The 21,626-nt window shown below is 53.8% G+C and overlaps 2 protein-coding genes across 18 annotated transcripts in view; one reads left to right on the top strand and one right to left on the bottom strand.

The window, feature by feature from the left end:
* ATPAF2 (ATP synthase mitochondrial F1 complex assembly factor 2) overlaps window positions 1-7,459 on the top strand; it is a 22,734-nt gene extending 15,275 nt beyond the window's left edge. For 4 of the 8 annotated variants that reach the window (XM_008508162.2, XM_008508160.2, XM_008508159.2 and 1 more), the window contains one exon: window positions 1,450-1,811. In XM_008508162.2, the coding sequence (XP_008506384.1) occupies window positions 1,450-1,587 (138 nt within the window). In that variant the 3' untranslated portion in view covers window positions 1,588-1,811. Of the gene's footprint in view, window positions 1-1,449; window positions 1,812-1,868; window positions 2,126-4,248 lie in introns of those variants that run through there. The other 4 variants (XM_070563649.1, XM_070563650.1, XM_070563651.1 and 1 more) reach the window with 2 other exon arrangements.
* DRC3 (dynein regulatory complex subunit 3) overlaps window positions 2,868-21,626 on the bottom strand; it is a 39,152-nt gene continuing 20,393 nt past the window's right edge. For all 10 annotated transcript variants that reach the window (XM_070563644.1, XM_070563647.1, XM_070563643.1 and 7 more), the window contains 8 exons: window positions 19,388-19,507; window positions 18,545-18,657; window positions 16,761-16,935; window positions 12,715-12,846; window positions 10,894-10,964; window positions 9,285-9,408; window positions 3,547-3,678; window positions 2,868-3,177 (listed from right to left, as the gene is read on the bottom strand). In XM_070563644.1, the coding sequence (XP_070419745.1) occupies window positions 3,064-3,177; window positions 3,547-3,678; window positions 9,285-9,408; window positions 10,894-10,964; window positions 12,715-12,846; window positions 16,761-16,935; window positions 18,545-18,657; window positions 19,388-19,507 (981 nt within the window). In that variant the 3' untranslated portion in view covers window positions 2,868-3,063. The remainder of the gene's footprint in view (window positions 3,178-3,546; window positions 3,679-9,284; window positions 9,409-10,893; window positions 10,965-12,714; window positions 12,847-16,760; window positions 16,936-18,544; window positions 18,658-19,387; window positions 19,508-21,626) is intronic.

The raw sequence follows: 21,626 nt of genomic DNA on the forward strand, positions 1-21,626 counted from the left end.
TTCTGATTAGTGGGCTCAGAATTAATAGGGTTGCTACCCTGTCATTCACTTTTTTTTTTTTTTTTTTGGTGAGGAAGATTAGCCCTGAGCTAACATCTGTGCCAATCTTCCTCTTTTTTGCTTGAGGAAGATTGTTGCTGAGCTAACATTTCTGCCCCTCTTCCTCGATTTTATGTGGGACACTGCCAGAGCATGGCCTGATGAGTGGTGCCATATCTGTGCCCGGGATCCAAATCCGCGAACCCCAGACCACCAAAACAGAGCACGTAAACTTAACCACTACACCACTGGGCCGGCCCTTCATTCGCACTTTTTAACTCTGAGAATCAGAGTTTTATTCCTCCAACCTCAGAAGGTTAATTGCTGTTACAGATTGGTTCCTAGGACAATGAAACTCCTTTTGTAATGGCTCCATTTCCCAAGTCCATCTGCTCAGGAAAATACCTGGGAAAAAACTGTTTCTGTATTGTAAGAGAGGCTAGCTATCCTCTGGATGTTAGAGACAATTAAATGGGAAGAGGGGTGACCTGTGGGGTGTAAGGCTGTGAGAGTTGAGGGAGGTGGGAGCCAGGAAGCCTGTTTCTGGTCTAGACTCTGCTTGTGACTATGGGAGCTGAGCCAGGGCACCCTTCTCTGAACTTCATGTTCAATCTGCCACAAGATGGGCAGTGATCTGGATTACTCCTTGAGTGCTCTCGAAGTGTAACACGCTCTTCAGATGACAGGCCACAGCTGTCCTCATTGAGACTGGGCTGCCCAGAAGTGCTGAAAGCTTGTATACTGTGGCAGCTTTTGAGTTCCTGCACAGGTTGGGGCAGCCCAGCCAGCCCGGAGCCAGCAGAGTCGGGTTGGAGTCACACTGACATCTGGACAGCCACACTCACTGTGTGTCCAGGGTTCCTCCCTCTAGTTCTAGAGTCCAGAGAGAGAATCCACAGCCCTGCCCCCGTGTGCAGAGCAGAGGGGCCGCTGCAGGGCTGCAGCGCCCCAGGAGTCAGAGGAAGCAACTGTGTGGCCTCCTTTGATCTGTTTATCCCACCCATGCGGGGGCACTTGCAGCCCAGGCTGAGGAGGCAGCTCACAGTGGATGACATTTTACAGACTGTCTCATGTGGCGTCCTTGTGGGAAGAAGCATGGGAGAAGGGACAGCACAGGTCAAGGCCTCCTCTGGGGAGATACACGTGTGGTTTTGGCACGTGGCCCGCCGAGTAGTGGGCACCCACGGCCCTGGGCCTGGACTACACTTCTCCCAGACCAGCCACACCCTGTAGAACACGGGTGCTTGCTCTGGCCACCTGCGTGTTCTTACCTGCTGCCCCCACCAATGTATGCCTCACGTATTTTGGTAAGATCGGAGCCTATGGCCCCCGGCCCAGCTAGAGGGGTGGAACGTAGCTTTGGCCAGCAGGCAGCCGCTCACCTAGCAGCATGTCTTGTCGTCCCCTCAGATCCAGAAGTGGGGCAACATTGAGTGGGCCCACGACTATGAGCTGCAGGAGCTGCGGGCACGCACGGCTGCTGGCGCCCTCTTCGTCCACCTCTGCTCCGAGAGCACCACAGTCAAGCACAAGCTCCTGCGGGAGTGAGGCCCGGGCGGCACGCACCACACAGCCGGCAGGACAGAGGCTGCACAGCCACACGACTCCCTGGCTCGTCCCCAACTTGGCATCGCCCTGAGATGCCCCCAAGACAGTGCAGCTGTCCAGAGTCAGCTTGAGTCCAGCCCTGCGGGCCAGCTCTGAGCAGGGGGGACAAGTTGTACAAGTGACTTTCTCTTGACTCTGATTTTATTAAATATTTCTCCACCCTGGAAGTGTGTCGAGCCTTGTTTTCATTTGTGCCTCCACTTTTCTCCATTCCTCGTTAGGTCCCGGTTTCAACAAAGTCCAACAGCTTCCCTCCCAGAGCACGTTCTGATACCTGCTGCCTGTGGCCCGAGCCTCACCCTGGGGACATCACGTCATCAACAGACAACTCTGCATGTGATCCTCAGCCTTCAGCCTGAAGGCTTTTTTTTCCCTGGCTTTTAATCAAATGATCTTTCAAAGTGAGTCGGTCTTGGTCTAAGCTGGTTGTTTCTCTTTGTTCCTACTATTTTTTTTTAAAATTGATTTACTCTTGAAATTGGAAAATATATGTTGTTTCTGGGTTAAAAGCCTGGGCAGCCCTGGCAAGGCCACCTGAGGTGTGTGCACGTGTCCCACTAAAGGAACCCCAAGAGTCCCCCCAACCTGGCCACTTGCATGGTGCTAGGAGGCAGGTGCCATCTCCTGATGTCGGGGCCCAGTGGGAGGGAAGAAGGGAGAGCCTGGTTCCAGGCAGCAAGGTCTGTCTGAGCCGCCTGTCCTTGGACACCTGAGTAACGAAAGGGCATCATCTCCAATCATGAGGCACCGGCCACATGCTGGTGCTTCTCCACGCCTTCTGTGTGCTCTCGCTGAACCCCTGGACCATGCTCAGAGGAGGTACTGTCACATCCCCACTTCACAGATGAAGCTCAGGCTGCATAGGTGACGTGGGGTGCCCAGCCTATGTTCTTAACCTCCAGAGAGTCCTCAAGTCCCTGCAGCCAAGTTCAGAGCCACAGGGAGCCATGGCCTCCACCCTGGCAGGCTGGCCCAGACCCCTGCGCTGTGCAGCCCCTCCTGCTTCACTCCTCAGTGCCTGGAGAGCAGGCCTTGGTCCATGTCAGCCGCCTCTGCCTACAGCATGGGGCGCACAGCTGACATTAGGCCACTGCGGAGAGTCTGGCTCACCGAGAGCCCCTTGGAGCTGCTCTCAGCAGTGCAAGGCCAGCGGCTCCTCTTGGTCTTTTTCTCCTGCTCAAACATGGATGTGAATTCTGATTATTTTTTTAAAGAATGGAGAGAAGGTGACAAAAGTCCTTTATTCTTCTCTCCATTTGAAAGTTTTTCCAGGGGTGGGAGAAGGATGGTGTTATGGGGGTCATGGGTTGAGAGATCCCCAGGAATTCTCTTCTGAGGTGGTCAGTGCAGTGTGTGTTCTCACAGGCCAGGGCGACTGCTGTGTTTTCAAAAGGAACCTTCTAGGCAGACATGCCCCTAATCTATAAGATCGCTGCATTCCAGGTTGTCCAGTTCATTCTGCATGTGGTCGATGTACTGATTGATCTCCTTCACTCGCTTGTGGTTCCTCGTGATCTCATCCTTGTGAATCTAAGGGGTGAAACCAGAGCCCAATGTCCTTAAGTCAGATGATTGGTTAATATCTTTTACTGAGTCCATTTTGGGGGAAAGGAAAGTAGCTCTTTGAAATGTGCATAGTTACGTCCCTCGTTTCGTTCAAAGCCTCCTGTGCTCCGCTTATCTGTGTTTGAGGAGAGGGTTAGGAAAATGACGAAGCACGTGCGCTTTAAAGTCTGACTGGGCAGCGTGAAATCTGCAGTGTAGACTTGTGCCATCCTTGATTTTACTGCCCCACTTCTCATTGCAAACAGCACACACTTCCTAGGGAAGGTTGACTTCTCCTGGCTGGTAGCCAGAAGAACTGGGGCAGCCTGCTAGGCCGGCTTGGCCTTTACTCACCTTGTCCACTAAATGTGTACACCAAGAGTTGATCCTGGTGACCAGCTCGTCTTCTCGATTGTCGATCTTCAGGAGGTGGATGTCATGTGATGCCCCGACAGCATTTACAATCGTGTCTTTGTCGACAAAAAGCTGGTGAGCGAGAAAGATCAAATAAGTGTGTGTCATTAGGCCCTGAGCACAAAGTCAGCTGAAGAGAAAAGGCACACAAGAAGCGGCCGGCCACCTGGCGCCCAGCAGAAAGCCCACCTTTGTGTCAGCGCACTTTTCTCACAGCTTGTCTTCTGGGGACAACACCTCCCAGACCTGAGCAGTGGCAAGTGGTGTGAGAAAGGGCCAGTGAGGGTGTCGACTCTGCAATCCTAGCTGGGAACATGTTTTCTCCAGGGAAAAGGCAGATGGCTCCCTCAGGGTAAGCTTCCTCAGGGCATCTGCTCTCACGGTGCTTCTCTCTCGGTCGCCCTCAAGTCTGACTTGCATGAATCCCACAGGCTCGGTGGGAAGCATGAGGCTGGCTGAGGGTCTCAAGGCCCCACAAACCAATGGGTGTACACCCCACATTGTCTCTTCACTGCCCCTCATGTTAACCAAATCAAACCTGCAGTTACACTTGGCGCCCCCTGCCTTCTCTTGTTCCTGACCTTGTTTTTAGTAAAAAGTTGTTAAAAGTGACCACCCTCTAACAGGCCTGGCTGATTCTAGGTGTCCACACTGGCTGCTGTGTGCCTGGCACAGCTGAAAACGAATGGAATCATTTCCTGGATCAGGGGGAGGCGCCGAAGCACATGGCACATGTGGCTTCCACTGTGGACGGCGGGCTTTGTGATGCCAAGGACAGCAGAGGACCCGAATGTCTACACTTGAGAGAGGACTGCACATGGCTGTGTGCTTTTGTTTCTTCTGGACAGTAGTGGTTAACTTAGTCTCCAAACATGCTCTGTGGAGTTCTGAGAAGCTAATATTTCAGCAAAAAGTATTTGGTCAAATACGTTTGAGAAAGTCTGCACACCCTAGGCCCCTCCTGAACTTCACAGTGCACAAAGCGTTTTTCCAGAGAAGGCTCTGGAAAGTCCTGTGGAAAATACACCCTTCTAGCCTTGTCTCTCTGTTTGCCAGCTTATTTGGCCACAGACTTCTTTTCAGAGTAATGCCTGTTAATGTTTGGTGGAATGCTGCTTTTCTACAGAATCCCACGTGGAAAAGCCAAGCTAGATGATGGGAAGATGCGTATGGGGGCTGACCAGCACAGCACGTGGGGGAAATGACAAGAGGCCATTGAGCTCTTCCTTTGCGCATAGAAGGTCCCAGGCCAGGCTCTGGGAAGGGTTCAAAGACATGTACAGCCTGCCAGCTGACAAACCTCAGGCAGCGTGCACTGGAGTGGTTGTCCCGGTGATTCAGAAACAGCATCTACCCGTCACAAAAAGATCCTCATTCTTCATTTTAAAAAGTGGGTCACATCTGGCCTCCTAAGCCAAGCAGAGAAATCATCCCCCCAAAGTTTGAATATGCAGCTTTGGAAGCTGTGGGCAGTGAAGTCTGCTTAACAGATGAGGTTAGAATTGGTTATGAAAACTGTGACATTTGTAAAACACAAAAGGAATCTGATTTAAAGAAATGATTTTAAAAGGCACATTGTTTCTGGACTTCAGGTGGCCCAGAGTGGCAGCTACGTCACTTTGCCCTCTCAGATTCTCCTCCCGTTTCTGCAGGTCAAAGGCACTGAGGCAGAGGTGGGGTGTGCAGAGTCTCCAGGAGCTGCGGCTGGCTCCTGGCTCCCTGAGCCGCGCCTCCCACCTCCCACCCTGCTCTGTGGGCTCAGCTTTAAAGACACATTACTTTCAGAGCAACTTCTTTGGGGGCACTTCTGAAAAGGGCTCAGCTGGTCCCCTCCCCAGGACCACCACGATGCTGGTAGCTTAACCATTTGCTGCCCCATGCCCATGTGGGATAGGATCATTCTGTCACACCCGCCCAGGGCACCTGATGACACTGTGGCCCCTCTGCCACAGAGGACCAAGCAGAGATCCCACCCTGCCCATTCCCTGCTTGGCTGATGGGGCAGTGACCTGGGAGCCTGCGGGTCCCAGCCTACGCACGGACTACTGGCCTGGGTACACCCACTGTCACTTGAGCAGACTTTCTGGGGACTCGCAAGTCCTCTCTATGGCCTGGACCTGAGCACTGGCCCTGCCTGTGCAGCCACACGCCCACAGGGATGTTGACAGATTTCAGGGACAGCCCGCCCTGCTGCTGCCTGCTCCAGCTGCAAGGGCTCCCTGCAGCCTGCCGCCCACTCTGTGCCCTTGGCACCGTGGAGGAGTCAGAGCACACGCACCGCCACACTGAACTCACCACAGGCAGCTGTGGACGCTGGCGCCACTCAGAGGCCCTCCCTCACCGCCAGCCCCAGGCTTTCTCCCTGAGCATGTGTTTTCTGCTTTTCCTTCCAAAGCAGAGAAGGACTTTATGATGCAGTTTTGGCCCTAAGTACAGCATGAGCTCATCACTGTCACTCAACTGAACGAGAGTTTTAAAGAGAGGAGCAACCTCATCAGTGTGACTTTTATCATGACATGCTCATCGAAACTCAGGTAACAGGAACCAGATATTTTTCACTCTGGTCCTCACAGCTTGTCATCTTGGGCAGTTTCCCAAACTTGTCTGAGACCCAGCTGAAACCAGCAAAGAGTTAGCCACTGATGACTAAGTATCTAGGTACTAAAGTTTTTTCCTTTTTGCAATTACTGACTATGGCTTTTAGCTGTTTAACCCTCCCATTGTTACCTGTGCTGCTGAGGCAGTATGCTGTCTGACTCCCACTAGGCTCCTACAGATAACGTCTCGCTGGAGCCTGGGTCACCATGGAAAGGGGTGTGAACTGTTTTTCAGGAATTAGAACTCCTTGTCCACTTCAGGCTGGTTGAGACCACCAACCCAACTGGGCCCACACAGATGTCCCATAGGCGACCTTTGACATCAAGAGGCTAGAAACTCCACCCTCAGATCATGCTAATACCGCCATTTTGTGAACATGGGTCCTGCGACGAGGCATGGAGTCTGACCGCACTTGCGCGGATTATCAATGACCTCACCTCTCCTCACTTCCCATCACCTCTCTCCACGTTTCAGACTGCCTTGCCCCTACCTCATAAATGTCCCTGAGTCCCTCTTTTCGGGGAAGCAAGTTTGAGGCTCATGCTCTCGCTTCCTCATGTGGCTGCCTTGTGAGTAAACCCTCTCTCTGCTGCAATCTTGTCTCAGTATTTGGCTTTCTGGGCGGCAGGCAAAAACAAACCTGGCTTGGTAATACAGTCTTACCCAGTTTTCCCATTTGTAAGCTGAGGATGGTAACTGTTGCCTTTGGTGAGGTAAATGAGATCATATTGATGAGGACTATTTTGGGCTGGTTACTTTTAAAAACTGCAGACAGGAAAGAGGCTCTGAAAAGTGGAATTTGCTTGCCCTTTGACGAGAGACATTTACATTTGTAAGGGAGGTCTCCATCTGTGGGGGTGTCTCCCTCTCTGCACCAGGAAGAGGGGGGGATGACCTTATCTCTAGAAACTCTTAATGTCTTGTTTATTGTGCTTGTCTGGTAACCTCATGTAGCTGACTCCCCCCACCACCAACATCCTCCGGGAAGCACAGGACGTCCTGACTTAATCCGGTCTGATTCTTATCTAAAGTTATCGGACCACCCAATAACCAGACCCCACCTGCACTGATACCATTTTAACGACTTTTTTTACATATTCTTTCCTTTGTCTTGTAAAGAAGTAACTCACATACCTATGCCTTATAAATTTAGCCCTACCCTCAACCCATGGGGGCAGCAGCTCTTTACTGCTCATGGGTCCTGTCCCCATGCTATTCCACACTATTCTCTAAATAAAAGAGCACTACTGCCAGACCTTGAGAGTCCAAGAAATCTTTCTTCCGACTCCTCTGCTCGCGGAGCCTGCGTCAATATGTGAGCATCAGGCTTCACCGCCTGCACGTGGTGAATCCTCAGGGAGCAGAGCTCTGCAGTCAGCGCCCACCCAATCAGCAGGTGCTGAGCGTTCCTGGAGCCACAGGAACAGGTGTCAGATGGCACCAGGCAGAGCATTCTGGGCAGGAGAGAGGGCGGGCCACTGGAAGCATCAGCCCACCCTGCTTGTCTGCCGCTGACTTTCAGGGCCCGCCTTTTTCTGGGTCCTAGTCATTAGGGAGGGAGCATGTTTCAGTCCTGTGCCCACTGGGTGTCACAGACCTGGGAGCCGTGCCATGAGGGACCTCCACACCCCTCCATGTAGGGGTTCCAGGGTGGGCTCTTGGGGGCAGCCTTACTTCAGGCCTTGGGGAAGATGGCATCTCCGTGTCTGTCAACAACAGCATTTGGCGGGTGTTTAGGGAGGGAAGTCTGGTGACACAGTGGCCTTGCCACCACACTGCTGTGCTGGGTGTCTGTCGGTCCCCAGATGGAGGCCGTGGGAGCTGGGGACTGCTGGTCTCTGTGTCTACAGGACTTAGCCCACACCCGACAGCAGGGTTCGGTGAGCTCCTGGCGCCTCAGCTGTGCTGTGCACCTTTGCTGGCACTGGGAAGGGGTGTGACGGGTGAAGAGGCCATCCCCGCTTTCTCTTTGAGGCTAGAGGCAGTGTGAACAGTCACATAAGCAAATCAATACAAACAAGGTAGCTTGAAATTGTGATAAGGGCTCTGACAACTATAAATGGGGTGTGTGATAGACAATGGCTTTTCAGGAAGGTGATAAGGGAAGGCCTCTCCAAAGAGCTGACATTTGAGCTGAGATCTGAAGACAAGGACAAGCCAGACACATGGTGACCTGAGGGAAGAGCATGTCTGCTAGGCGGAATATCAGCTGAAGGGAGCAAGGCTGGTGGCTGAGCATCAGGAGGGAGGAGGTCGCTGAGGCAGGCAGGCCAGGCAGGAGGCTCTGATGGACTAGGGTGAGAGCTGACTCTAAGGGTCATGGGAAGCCATTAGAAGGTGTTATGCAAAAGCAAAAAATGCTATGGTTTGGGCTTTCAAAGGATCTCTCTGGCTGCTATGTGGCGAGCAGCCTGTAAGAAAGCAGCGAGGAGGCCAGTGGTCCAGGCAAAGGACAGTGGTGGCTTGATTTGGTAGTGACATGGAGATGGAGAGACTCTGAGAACCCGGGAGTGGAATGATGAAGGAATGCAAACAGGCTCCTGACAAGAAAGTGTCTGGCCTGGGCCCCTCCGTTGTGGCCTGGGCCCCTTCCCAGAGACAGAACACACGCTGCTACCAGACCCAGCGCGGAAGGCTGCAGCCTCCTCAGCACGCAGACCCAGGGGCCAGGCTGACCATCGTCTCTGGATGTTCTGGTGGGAAGTGGGTCAGCATGATGCCGCATCCAGGGTTAAGACGACCTTCAGGGAAATCTCAGGCCTTAGTCTCTATTTGTAACTGCCTCTCTTAGAAAGCGCCAGAAGCCCCACAGAAACGAGCTTTTGGAAACCACCCACTTATCATGAGCTCCTCTTTAGTTGGGACCCACTGAGCGCCCCACCACATGCTTTGTCAGCCTATTTCATCTGCCCACCACCCTTCAAAGGTCTCCTTTTGCAGATAAGGAAACTGAGGCTCCGGGAGATATTCAAGTTTAGTGGAGCCACAGACGTGGGACGGACCACGTCTGTTGTGCATCGGCCAGTGTTGCTGGAGCTCCAGCCCCACCCCGCCCTGCCCAGCCCCACCGCAGTGCTCACCGAGCGCACGTCGTCGGGCAGGTCCTCGTCAAACTCGCCCTTGGCTATTTTCTCGAGGGTATTGATGGAGATCTCCAGGAGCTTCTCATGGTGGTGGTTCTCCAGGTCCCGGCACTGAGCCATCGTGCAGCCAGAAGTTAAGCAAAGGCCAGGGTTGGAGCAGGCCAGGCATGCCCCTGACCTGCGGGCTGGGACCTTCGCAAGCGCTCAGAGGGCCCGGCCATTTCACTAGAGACAGACTTTGTAGGGCTGAAGGGCAGACTCTGAGGGGCCAGTGCATCATCACCTTCACAGCCGTCCACCCGCGCACACCAAACCTCAGGGCCATCTTGACTCCCCCCAACCTTGCCTCACACCTGGTCACCACTGACCCTTGGCGCTGGGCTCCTCACAGTGTCCCGCCATTGTCCACTTCTTTCCAATCCATGGCCTATTGACTGGACAGTAGACTAAGCAGCAGTCTCCCCCCGCAGCCCTTCTCCCCACAGCAGCCAAAGTGAGCTCTGACAGCTGCGGGTGGACGGGACCCCATCCCTCTGGGTGTCTATAGCTCTCCAAGGGTGCCCCACCCTATTGTGGCCTAATGGCCTTCTCTTGCACTCAGACTTCTCTGGCTGGTCGTCAGGACCTTTGCACAGACTGTCTCCTCTGCCTGGAATGTCCTATCTACCCTCTGGCCCACCATCAGGGAGGCCCCCGGCCCTGGTCTCCGGCTTGGCTGCTACTCATTTATTACCTCCATAACTTGTGTCTCCTGCAGGACTACGGGCCCAGGAGGGCAGGACCAGGGGCTTACTTCTGGGGGGAGCACAGCAGTTCGTCCCTCACACGACAGGGCCCTGATTTCAGGTGGCAGAAGGGTTGGTCATGCCCCAAATGTTGGCTCCTAACCTTGACATTTGACCTGATGAACTTATGATGAATAATTTGTCAGTGTCTTCAATGTGGAGGTTGCCACACCCCCAGAGTGTGTGTGTCTGCAACACGAGGGAAGGGTGGGGATTCTGGAGTGTTGCCTCCCACTCATTTGAGAACAAACATGCCAAATCTTCTACTGGAAACAACGGACCCCGCAAAGCAACCTACTGAGCACCCAAACCTTTGCTCCAGCAAGGCACCTTGTTTTGAGGGTTAGGGAACTCCCTCAGACCCCATGGATCATTCCTTTGAATAGTCCAGTGGTACCAAATCTCCATCCGTTGAAGGTGAGCTTTTTCCCCCTGTGAAAAACTGGAAGTTTTACATTCCTCCAATTTCAAAGGTAGAGATTACCATTAAATAAGCCCTTGATGGAAGGATAGATCTTTCCAGAAATCAAACAGGGCCTAGGTATTTCCAGTAAAAAGTGAAGTGTGATTATAAAGCACTGACTTTTTCCTGTCTCTGCCAAAGTGTTCAGGGACCTGGGGGCAGTGGGCGGGGGCAGGAAGGTGATTCTGCAGGTGGCCGCCTAGAAGGGACCCCACTTATCTGTATCCTGCTTAGTTTGTGAAGAAGCTTTACTTTTCTCTGCCTTTTGTTTAAAATGCAGGCGCTTCTCCCCTCATGCCTCTGGCGGCAGAGGAGCCCGGTGTGGCCTCCCCACGGAGGGTCGTCAGGGAAAGGATATAGGCTTTGGACGTTTTCGATAAAGAGTCCCACCAAGTCGACAATGTTTCTTTCAAACATGTTTATGGTCTCCTGGAAATGACAAAGGACACAGTTAACATGCATATTTACACATGAACCTGACTGGCCTAGTGTCAGAGCAAAAGGCACTGCTTAGAACCTAGCCAGTGCCTCCTCTAACCACAGGCCAGGCAGACATGAGCTGATGCTCTCTCCTGACCTCTCTCCCACAGCTCCTTTACCCTCCAGCTATTTTTACTCACCAACCCCTGCATGTTTAATGCAATGCTTTCTCCAGGCCTTTGCACATGCTGATCCCTTTGCCAGGAACACCTGTCCTGGTCCTACCACACCCTCCCCCCCACCCCGGCCCCCATACACACACAGAGCTAATGCCCTTCCTTTGGGCTTCTCACTGGCATCCACCCATCACGTCCAGAGAAACAGGGAGGGGAGTTGCTGAGAGCGACTGCCTGGGTTGGTACCCCAGCTCCATCAATGTGTGCAATTCTGGGAACGTCATTGAACTTCCCTGGGCCTCAACTTCTTCATCTATGAAATGGATTTCCTGTGAGGTACCTGTCTCATGGAGTTGTGGTGAAACTCGAATGAGTTACTTTGCACAAAACGCTTTGCAAGGTACCTGGCAGAGAGGGAACCCTCAGTAATGCCCCAGACCTCTCACCATTCGTGCTGCTGTCTGCATGGCTTCCACCTCCCTCCCTGAAGGCACTCCTGCATTGCTGCATCCCAGTGCTCAGCAAGGCACCCAGGGCCTAAGTGGGACTTAATGTTGGTTGAGGGAACAATGGGAGATGCATGGTGGACCTGCTACCCTGTGAGCCCCCAGGATGGGTCACACCCCTGATCTCCCATAGACTCCAGGGGCTGCAGGTGGGCCGAGGGCACAGAGCATCCACATGAACCTGAGTGTAAATGTGTGTAAACACTGTTGTAATGAATAAAAATAGGGTCACTGAAAAGCACTCATAGCTTTTTGGCCACTGATCACACAAGTACCACTGACCGTGCATAGGCCCTGGGGTGTTTTGGGATGTTGAAAAGGGAATCTCCCCACTTGAAAAGGTTGGGAGTCACTGCCGTGCCTCCTGCTGCTTTCTGCGGTGCCTGAGCACTCCCCAGTGGGGAGGGAGCATCTGCTTGGTGGTGGGGGAATCCCTCCTGCTTCTGTGATGTCACTTGACACGAGAGGAACTGATTAGGCGCTATCTCTTGGCCCAGCCATGGCAGCATCCAATGAGGTTCGCTCATCACAGCCCTTCAGACTCCCGCCTGTTGTCTTGTGGACACACAGGTTGCTCTGGCCTGGCCGCTGAGGCATTTAGATAGCAGCGCTTTTCATTTCACTACTTAGTCCCCAATTGCAGGCTCCTCGCTTGCCCCAGGATGCAGCGACTACAGGCTGCGATGCGGAGGAGCCTGTGTTTCATGCCCAAGTAGGGGTCCACTTTGTTTTTTGAGCACCCAGATGGCACCATGGGTCTAATAAAAAACCTCTCCCCGCTGAGGCTTTGGGCTCTTCTGGGATAGGGGAGAACATTCCAGAGGAATGTACTCACCTCTCATTCTGCACAGGACTCATTTGCAATCTAAATGATTGAAATGTATTAAAAGCAAACACAGGACTGACAAGGAGGAAAGTGTAGTCTGACATGCTAAGGCCACTGGACGCTTCCTGCAGAGGAGCGCCCGTGAAGACTCCAGCTGGCATGTGGTTCTGCAGTTGCATCACCAGGTTCTTAGAGATGAGCCTGGCTGGGCACAGTGGCATCACATCTGTGCCCAGAGGCCTCAGCCTCACCTCCAGTTGCTCTACCAACTGCATCTCTAGCGTCATGAGCACGTTGAACAGTTCCGTGATGTCTCCGCTGTATTCCACTATCTTCTTCTCGAGCTTGGTCAGCTCAGACTCATCTCGAATGGCACTTAGACTCTGGAAACAAAAGCGCGTGCTTTAGGAAGCCACAACTGAGTGTAATTAGTTAATGACAGGCAGCAATTTGGTTTTGAGGGTAAGAACTTGACTGTGGGGTCAGACTGCCCAGGTTCAAATGTCAGCTCTGCCACTTGCCAGCTTTGTGAACTCGTAAAAGATACTTACCCTCTTCATGGCTCAAGGCTCCCAGAGGAGACGCTAGCACTAGCAAGTGCTCAATCTGTGTTAGGTCAGATTTTCACTAGTGGTGGCTGCGCCAGGTGGAAGGAGCAATAGCTTTAGAGTTACGTGGACCTGAATCTGAATCCTGTCTGGGCCACTTATTAGCAGTGTGACCTGGAGTGTGCCACTTCCATCTCTAAGCTTCAGTTTCCTCATGTGAGGGGAGACAGCCTCTGCTCCACCAGTCCTGGGACTAGGCAGGCATGTGAGGTCTGGCTCACAGTGGGGCTCCACTAAGAGGGGCTGACAAAAGGCTGCAGCAGGCACAGGTGGAGAGGCACTGGAAACACAGCACAGGTCCAGTCTGTGAGAAAACCAGGTGCTCCACACAGAACCCAGCGAGCACGTGGATGCCAGTGGCACACAGATGCCAGCCCGTTTGGAATGAGAGGGTGCTCATGGGCTGGGGAGCACCCTGGGGCCCGAGCCCAGCGCTCAATCCCAGACGTTCACTAACAAAAGGCCTGAGGCCTTGGCCCCTGGATGCAATGTCGACTTGTTTCTGTCAGTATTTGGTATGAGTCATGACGAAGGACAGACTAACTGGACATGATTTGGGGGGTGACTGGTATTTATAATGATGGCTACCCTGTCTGGAGAAAAGTCAGGTTCCATCCCTACCTCAAGCCTTATGTAAAAACAAATCCCTGACAGAGTGAAGATTTAAACATAAAAGATAAAGCCATAAAAGTACTAAAGGAAAAAATGGGGGGTTTTCAATAAATAATCTCCAAGTGGAGAAGTCTTTACTAAGTACAACAAAAGAAAATATTGATAAATTCTACTACATGAAAGTTTAAAAATTCTGAATGGCAAAAGCACCATACACAAAATGACAAGATAAACAAAAAACTGTGAAAAATATTTGCAACTCATTTCACCCACACAAGGCTAATTTCTCAGCCTATAAGGAGCTCCTACAAAGTAATAATTTTTTTTAAAACAAAGAGATACAGAGAGAGAAAGACCAGAAACCAAATAGAAAAATGGGTAAGGGCATATTGTAAGAACAAATCGTTCACAGAACAAGAAATACAAATGTTTGTAAAACGTGTGATGCTCACCCCCACTTAAGAGAAAATAAACACAGACCCCGAGTGTCCCAGATGGACAAAGATGAGCGGGCTGGTAAGGCTGGCCCCCAGGGAGTGGGCGGGGCCTGGCAAGGGAGTGGGCGGGGAGCAGGCGGGGAGCCGGAAGGCTGCAGGAGGCCCAGCCTCTGTGGAGTGCAGGTGGGCAAGAAATATGGAAAGCAGAACGCACAGTTCCACTTCTAGGACTTCATCCTACAGATCACACTTGCTCCAAGTTATGCATTGCAACACTGTTTGAAAGAGCAAAAGGCTGGAAAAAATCTAATCGTCCACCAATGGAGACTGGCTTAATAAACTATGAATCATCCATGCAATGAGATATTTTACAGTTATAAAAAAATAAAGCAATTCAAGTTTTGAAAGGAGCGCCAAGCTGGATAGATAAAATAACAAAGTAAAGAGCAGAACAGTGCCTACTGCATTTTCATCTCACACACACACACACACACATCACACACAGGCTGGAAGCAGACTTGACTGCACCTCCCGGGTACGTTTTTCATTCTGTGTCTGCGCCACACACTTGTGTTACCTATGCACAGTGACTACGACTACACACAGACCACAGACCGTCTGTCATGTATTTTGTGTTGGCTCTGCTCACCTCACTGGTCCCCACTACAGTTCCGTGAGGTGGTTGTCTTCACTAAAGAGGAAATGGAGGCCACGAGAGGGTCACCAGAGAGGGGTCCACCTGAGCATTCTGCTGACCCATTGGCTTTGAGGTGTGACCTGCTGGGAACTGGCAGGGGGCACTGTGTGAGCCCTGGTCTAGTGGGGGCGGGGGGTGGGACGAGTGCAGTACAAGCTCAGAGGAGGCGTCCTGTGAGGGGAGGGAACTGGGGGCCTCAGGCCCATGGAGTCTGTGAACTTCCAAAACAGTGGGCTCAACTTGGGCTGAGCACCGGAGGTACTTGGGGAGCTCTGAACAACCCCAGTGCCCGGCTGTCCCCTGGGCTGGGGCATTGGCATGTTGTCAGGTCCCTGCGGATCCCTCTGCAGGCTGGATGAGAACCACTGCTCTGGGCTCTAGGAGAGGAGCATTCCGGTTAGTCAGCTCATCCGAGGTGGCCTTTGAAGGCATCAGCACTGTGGGAGCCATGTGGACCAGCGCCGCAGCAGCAGGGGGACTGGCCTGCTCTAAGGACACACACCCTGAACGTGAGAAGTGGCACATTAGGGAGTCGGGCTTGGTGCCAGCGAGGGTGTAGCACTGGCTGTGATTTGGCTCATGTTCTGATTCTCCAGGGGACTTGTTGCTGAGGAGCCAGGCCTGGCCTGGGGCTTCAGGAGGAGCTGGCCGGCTGACATCGAGGCATCCCAAATCTAGTGGCTACAGGAACCAGGTAAGAAATGCCAGGGAGGATGTGCCAGCCTTGACTGGGGGACCGGGGACTGGAGACGCAGCCTGTCTAGAGGGGACAACCGCTGCTCAGGCTGTGAAGACAGCTGCCTCTAGAGAAGCTGGCAACCACATTTTTCTGTGAGATCTTCCCATTTTTAATGTCAGCAGGATGTTCAAAATGTTTTAAAACCCTCTGCTGGCCAAACAAAACACACATGTGAGCCAAATGTGCTCCTCTGTTGACAGGTCTGAACTCCCGCAGTAACACCCCTCCCTATAAGCTAATGATGAGGGTCCGGAGTCGAATCACAGGCCTCTGGCCACTGGTGAGGCTGATGAGACGAGGCGGGCCGGTGCTGGGAGGGCTGAAGCACAGGGGAGCCCATCCCCAACCGCATTGTACGTGCCCTGCATCATCAGGGGATTTTGCTCTACTTTAAACTAAGAGTTCTCAAGCAGGAGTGACTTTATGGGCTCCTGGAAGCTCCTGACGCTGCAGGCAAGCGTTGACATACTTGGTGTGTGTGAGCAGTTTTTTGAGGAGAAAGAAGGTCCATAGCTTTCCTTAGAGTCTCACAAAGACCTGTGATTTAGGACAGCCTAGGAATCCGGTCTTTGAAAGTAACGCTAAGTAAAAGGAACAGTTTCCACCAAGTCCACACAGCCCCTGCCACACGGCCTGGGCCAGCAGAGCCTCCTCCCTCGGGCAGCCTTCCCTGTGAGCCTCAGCCCAGTTAAGGTGCCCTGCGCTTCCCTCCCGCAGGGTGCTGGCGACCGCGATGGGGAAGGCCTGTCTGCGCCCCGCCAGATGGGTGCACTTAAGGGCAGAAGCCACGTCCAGCATGGCTCCTAGGGTGGGGCACAGAGCCGGGCTCAGAAAACATCTGTTAGATGAACAAATGAACAAAAGAAAAGTAGTAGTTGTCGTCATGCCATAATAGCAGTGGTAATAAAAACACCACTATTAACAGGAATAATGATGCTACCTTGAACCCTGGGGCCCACCTAAAGTGAAGCAACCCACAGGCCCCATGCTAGGCTCGGCCTGGCACAGCTGTGGTTGGTGGTGCTGGTGGAAGGCTGAACCTTGGCTCTGCCACTGAGCTGTGTGATCCCTGGCAAATGGGGACAATGACCACGGGCCTCAGGGGTTGTCAGAGGTACAGGGGCTGCAGTCCCTCCAGGAGGCCAGGCCCACGTCAGCACCTGGAGCAGGAGGCAGGAAGGGGGAGGGGAGGGGTGGAGCCTACTAGCAAGTGCTTTTCCTCGAACTTGGCGATCTTGTGCTTGCCCTGCTCCTGGTTTTCCTGGATGGCCTCGTGGATACACTCATTGAAGGTGTCAAGCTCCACTTTCCGCTTCTCTTGCTGTTTCAGGCCATACTCGAAAATGTTCAGGCAGATGATGACAAATTTGTCCTTGTAGGTGAGTGGCTGTTAAGGAAGCTGGACGCTGTCTCAGGGGCAGGTTGTGGGGAGGGCACAGGACGAGGGTGGTGGGAACTCCCGCTCAGGGCCAGGAGTCAGGATTTGGAGTGCAATGTGGTGGTTGGGCATCTCCACACTCAGTCTGAGGGATCCAGGAATGGGACCCGTGTGAGGGTAGGAGGCAGAGGGAGGGGAGGAGACCACAGGGCAGAGGAGAGACATGCTAAGCAAAGCTCCAGAAGAGACCCTGGAGGGACCTGGGGAGCCAGGGGGGCACTGGGAGCCCAGGGGAAGCCACACCCGGCCAGGGAGCCAAGCAGTAAGCATGTTCACCTCTGGTGTGTAGTCCAGAGGGCCTTTGTCAAGGTCCTGTCTTTGAGGGTAACCGCAGAGGTGGGGGACTATGGGCTTGAAGCAGAGGTTCAGGTTGAAGTCGTGGCCATGCTGCTGCTTCTCCCCGGAAAGTCACTTCACCTCTCGGGGCCTCAGTTTCCTCATCTGCAGCATGAGGGCAGGACAGAACCTGCGGTGTGGAGGTCAGGCAGGTGCTGCAGCCGAGATGTAAGCGCAGGTCACCCAGCTGTCAGGAGGCAGAGCCAGGCTGGGAGCCCCTCTCTCTGGCCCAGAGTCCTGCTCTTCACCTTCTGCTCAGTCCCATGCCCCCAACCCTTTTCAGAATGTTAGTTATTATTTTTTTTTTATGCTGAGGAGAATTCACCCTGAGCTAACACCTGTTGCCAATCTTCATTTTGCCTGTGGGTCACCACCACAGCAAGGCCACTGCTGAATGGTGTAGGTCCACACCTGGGATCTGAACCCAGGCTGCTGAGGCAGAGTGTGCCAAACTCAACCACTAGGCCACAGTGCTGGCCCCCCAAGAATGTTGCATTTTTAAGAGTGAGTTTCTCTCTACCCAGCGAGGTAGCTCCACAGACCCTCTCTGTGACTCACTGCCTCCTGTCCGCACTATCCATCTATCCTGAGTCCTCAGCTTTCAGTTTAAGCCAGCTGCAGGTCATCATGGCCACGGCCTTGATGACAAGTGCAGATCACATCCTCTGGGCTCCCACCAACCGAGAAAGGATGCAGGCTCTTAGACCCACAGACTAGGGTTCAAATCTCAGTTTCTAACTGTGTGACCCTGGACAAGTCAACCTCTTCGAGCTTAGCTTCTCCAACTATAAAGTGGAATTAATAGCACATATCTAATAGGGAGTTGAGAAAATTATAAATAGTGTATGCAAAGCTCACAGCAGGAACAAGCATATATGAGCAATGAGGATTAGTGCCATGGATACACATCTCAATCAATTTTCCATTGCTGACAACCTGGCTTGTCAAGCACGACAGACCTGTGCCATGCTGACCAGACACACAGGTGTCCCCTGGAACCTTGACAGCACTTCCCCAAGCAGCTCAGCCGACCTGGCTCTGCACTGCCTCTTGCATACGTTGCCCAAAGTGGGGGTTTTACCTTCCAGGGTCTCACAAGAGAGATGGGGAAACTGAGGCCCGGAGTGGAAAGGGACTTGCCCCAGGCAGGGGCAGGTGGGTGGCATGGGGCCCAGGCTCTGCCAGAGGAGGTGGCTGTGAACTTGGAAGGATATGCCTCAAGGAGCTCACTCACGCCAGGCAGGCAGGTCAGCTTGCTGCCCTCCACATCCTCAGCATACATGCTGTCAAACAGGAAGGAGCCGTTCAGGTGCTCAACGAATGCAGCCTACAGTGGGAAACACAGCTGGCTCAGGCCGGCTCAGGATGGATTCATCCCACACGCTCTGGGGGAGGGCTCTCTAGGCGGGGCCCTGTGCTGGGCACTGGGGCTGGTGGATGCTTCATGGAGACAGGGCCACTGCACTTGGGCTTCAGCCCTCCAGGAAGGCGGGTGGGGGGGTGGGGGGGTGGGGGGGGTAAGGGCGTGGGCAAAGGGCCTGGCACATGCGGAGGTCCAGAGGCATATAACTGAAAGTCACACACGGTTTGGTCTGGCTGGAGGGAGGGGTGGGGACTGCGGGGAGGAAAGAATCCAAGGCCGGTGCTGAGTAAGGGAGTTGAATCTTCCTGGCTGCCATGGGGAAAGGCCTAAGGATTTTAAGAAAAGGAGCTGCCCTGACAGAATGTTTCAGCACAATCTCCCCCCCTCACGCCCCGCAGGCAGGGATGCCCGTGAGGAGACAAGGCACGTGGGGTCTGGGCTAAGATGGAGCTGGGCCTGCAGGAAGGTGGCAGGCAGGCCATGGTGACCGGGCTTGGGCCTTGCCGATGGGGCATGATTTCCATGCTCCATGAGAGCCAGGCGTGGCTACACAGCATCTGTTTTCAATCAAAAGACAGGTTTTGGGGCCTGGGTCCTGCTGACCTTCGTTGAACTGGGCCGACGCCCTGTGGCCAGCAACCTTGAGCAGGGGCAGGGAGCGGTGGGGAGCAGGGCTCCTCCAGGCGGAGCATACCTTGTGCTCCTCCAGCTCCTCCCGCCGGGCCTGCTCATCCTCCAGCCGTGCCTGGATCAGGTTTTCCCGGTGCTTCAGCTCGTCAATGCTGTACTGGTGCTTCATCTCTGCCAGCTCTTTCTGATAGGGAAAGAGGAAGTGGCATCATTACCAGGGCACATCTGGTCCCTCTGAGCCATGTGGGCCTCTGCCATCCTGTGGCCTCCCAAGCGTGGGTGGGCATTTGGATGGGTCCCCTTTTAGAGGCTGCGTGGACAAGAATGGCTCTTTCCAAGTATTCTAAGGGAAATCAGGGAAGGACCAAGAGGAGTGGGGGGCCGAGGGGGACAGCATGGCAGGCCGAGGATCTGAAGGGCGTCTGTGGGGGTGGGGGCCACGGTGATGAGTGCCCAAATGCACAGCCTCACTTGCTCCCCACCGCCCTCCTCAGCAGGTGTCTGCCTCTCTTTCAGGAGTGAGAACAAGTTGCAGGTCTCGTCACAAGGGTCTTGGCCCTTGGCTCTGTGCTCTGCCACCTCTTGGCTCCCCACACCCCTCTAGTGCACCCTCTGCATGTGCCAGAGACTGCGGGCACCACTAGGGCTCAGCCCTCACCCTTCCCGGCTCCCTCTGTGCACCCAGGTGATCTGACACGTGCCAAGGCTTCAAGTACAAGCAGTGCCCACCTCCATCCTAGGACGACAACTGGGGCTCTGCCACCAGCCTAGACTCCAGCTCTGAGCACCAGACTTGAGCTTCTGATGGCCTCACACCCCCTGGCTGCCTCAAGAGCACTGCCAGCTCACCATGTCCAAGATGGACCTCTGTCCTCCCAGAGTCCTGTGGAGGTGAGTGGCGCCCCACCAGCCAGCACCCGAGCCAGAGACCTGGGAGGCATCCTGGACCCTCCCCTCCCCGTCAGACCCAGGCTGTGCCCAGGCCTGTCCCTGCTACCTCCGGATCACCCCTCTAATCTGTCACATCATGTTGTGCCAGGACCCCTGCCTCAGCCTCCTAGCTGGCCTCCCCCATGCACCCCGTCCCCAGCAAGCAGCCAGAGCAATGTGTGTTAAATGCAAACCTGATTTTGTCAGCTCCTCACTTACCTTCTATGGCTTCCTCTTGGCCGTAGGGTAATGCTAAGCTCCTGCTGTGGCCTGCAAAGCCCTGCCTCCCTCCCCTTCTCTCCGGCTCTCCAAGCTCCAGCCACTGGCCTGCTCACAGTGCTGCCTCCTGATACAGGGCCTTTGAATGTGCTCTGCCTTCTGCCTGGGCCACTCCTTCACAAAGCCAACTCCCGCCCGTCCTGTAGATCCCAGCTCAAAACCACTCCCCCGGGGAAGCCACCCTATAACCACCAACCCCCATCCTGTACATCTCAGCTCATGTCCTTCCCTCCTGATATTTTCATGTATCTGTGGGATGATCTAATTGTCTGTCTCTCTTCCTGGCATGTTGGCTCCACAAAGGAAGGCAGTGGCTTCCCCAGGGCCCGTACAATTCCAGATCCTGAGCTTTCCTTCCACTGTCCCAGCCTCACGCCCAAACATGATGCTAGTACAGGAATCAGTGTAGTTTTATGCTTTAACTTGGGCCTTGGCTGCAAACAGCTTAAATTGCACAAAGTTAAATCCTTCTAAAGATCACTTATTATTCAATGAGCTGTACATTTACATTGTTTCCTTACATACTTATACTTCAATAAATGCCTACATTTTTAAATATCTCTAGTATCCAGTGCCTCCTCTCCTTTCCATTCCCATAGCCTTCCCTGGGTGGGGCCACCATCACCCCCTCTCTCTGTCTCTCTCAGGACCACGGCCTCTCCCTCCCTGTCCCACATCTCTCCTCCTACATCCTCTCTTCCCCACACCCGTCACCGGATCCCTGCACTGCTGATCATATCATGAATTCTGCTGAAAACTGCTCAGGATTCTCCTTGGGCCTCCACCTTCAACAGGACAAACCCTAAATCGCAGCGTGGCCCTGCTGACTGGTCCCTGCCCCTCTTGCTTGTCTCCCTGCTCCCCACACGAAGCGCCCCAAGCTCACAGCCCCTGCCCATTCTGTGCTCTGCTGGGACTCTCCTCTGTTCCTCAGCACCAGACTGAGGGGAGGGCCAGCTGTCAGGCACAGTCCAGGGCCTCAACTTAAAAGTGGCCCGATGGGAACCGGGGAAGCCCTCAGGGAGAGCTCCACGGAGCTGGGAGGCACCCGAGAGCCTGACCTTGGCCCCGGGTCAGCCTGCGGCTAGGCCTGG

This window comes from Equus przewalskii, chromosome 10, assembly GCF_037783145.1.
Source record: "Equus przewalskii isolate Varuska chromosome 10, EquPr2, whole genome shotgun sequence".
NCBI lineage: Eukaryota > Metazoa > Chordata > Mammalia > Perissodactyla > Equidae > Equus > Equus przewalskii.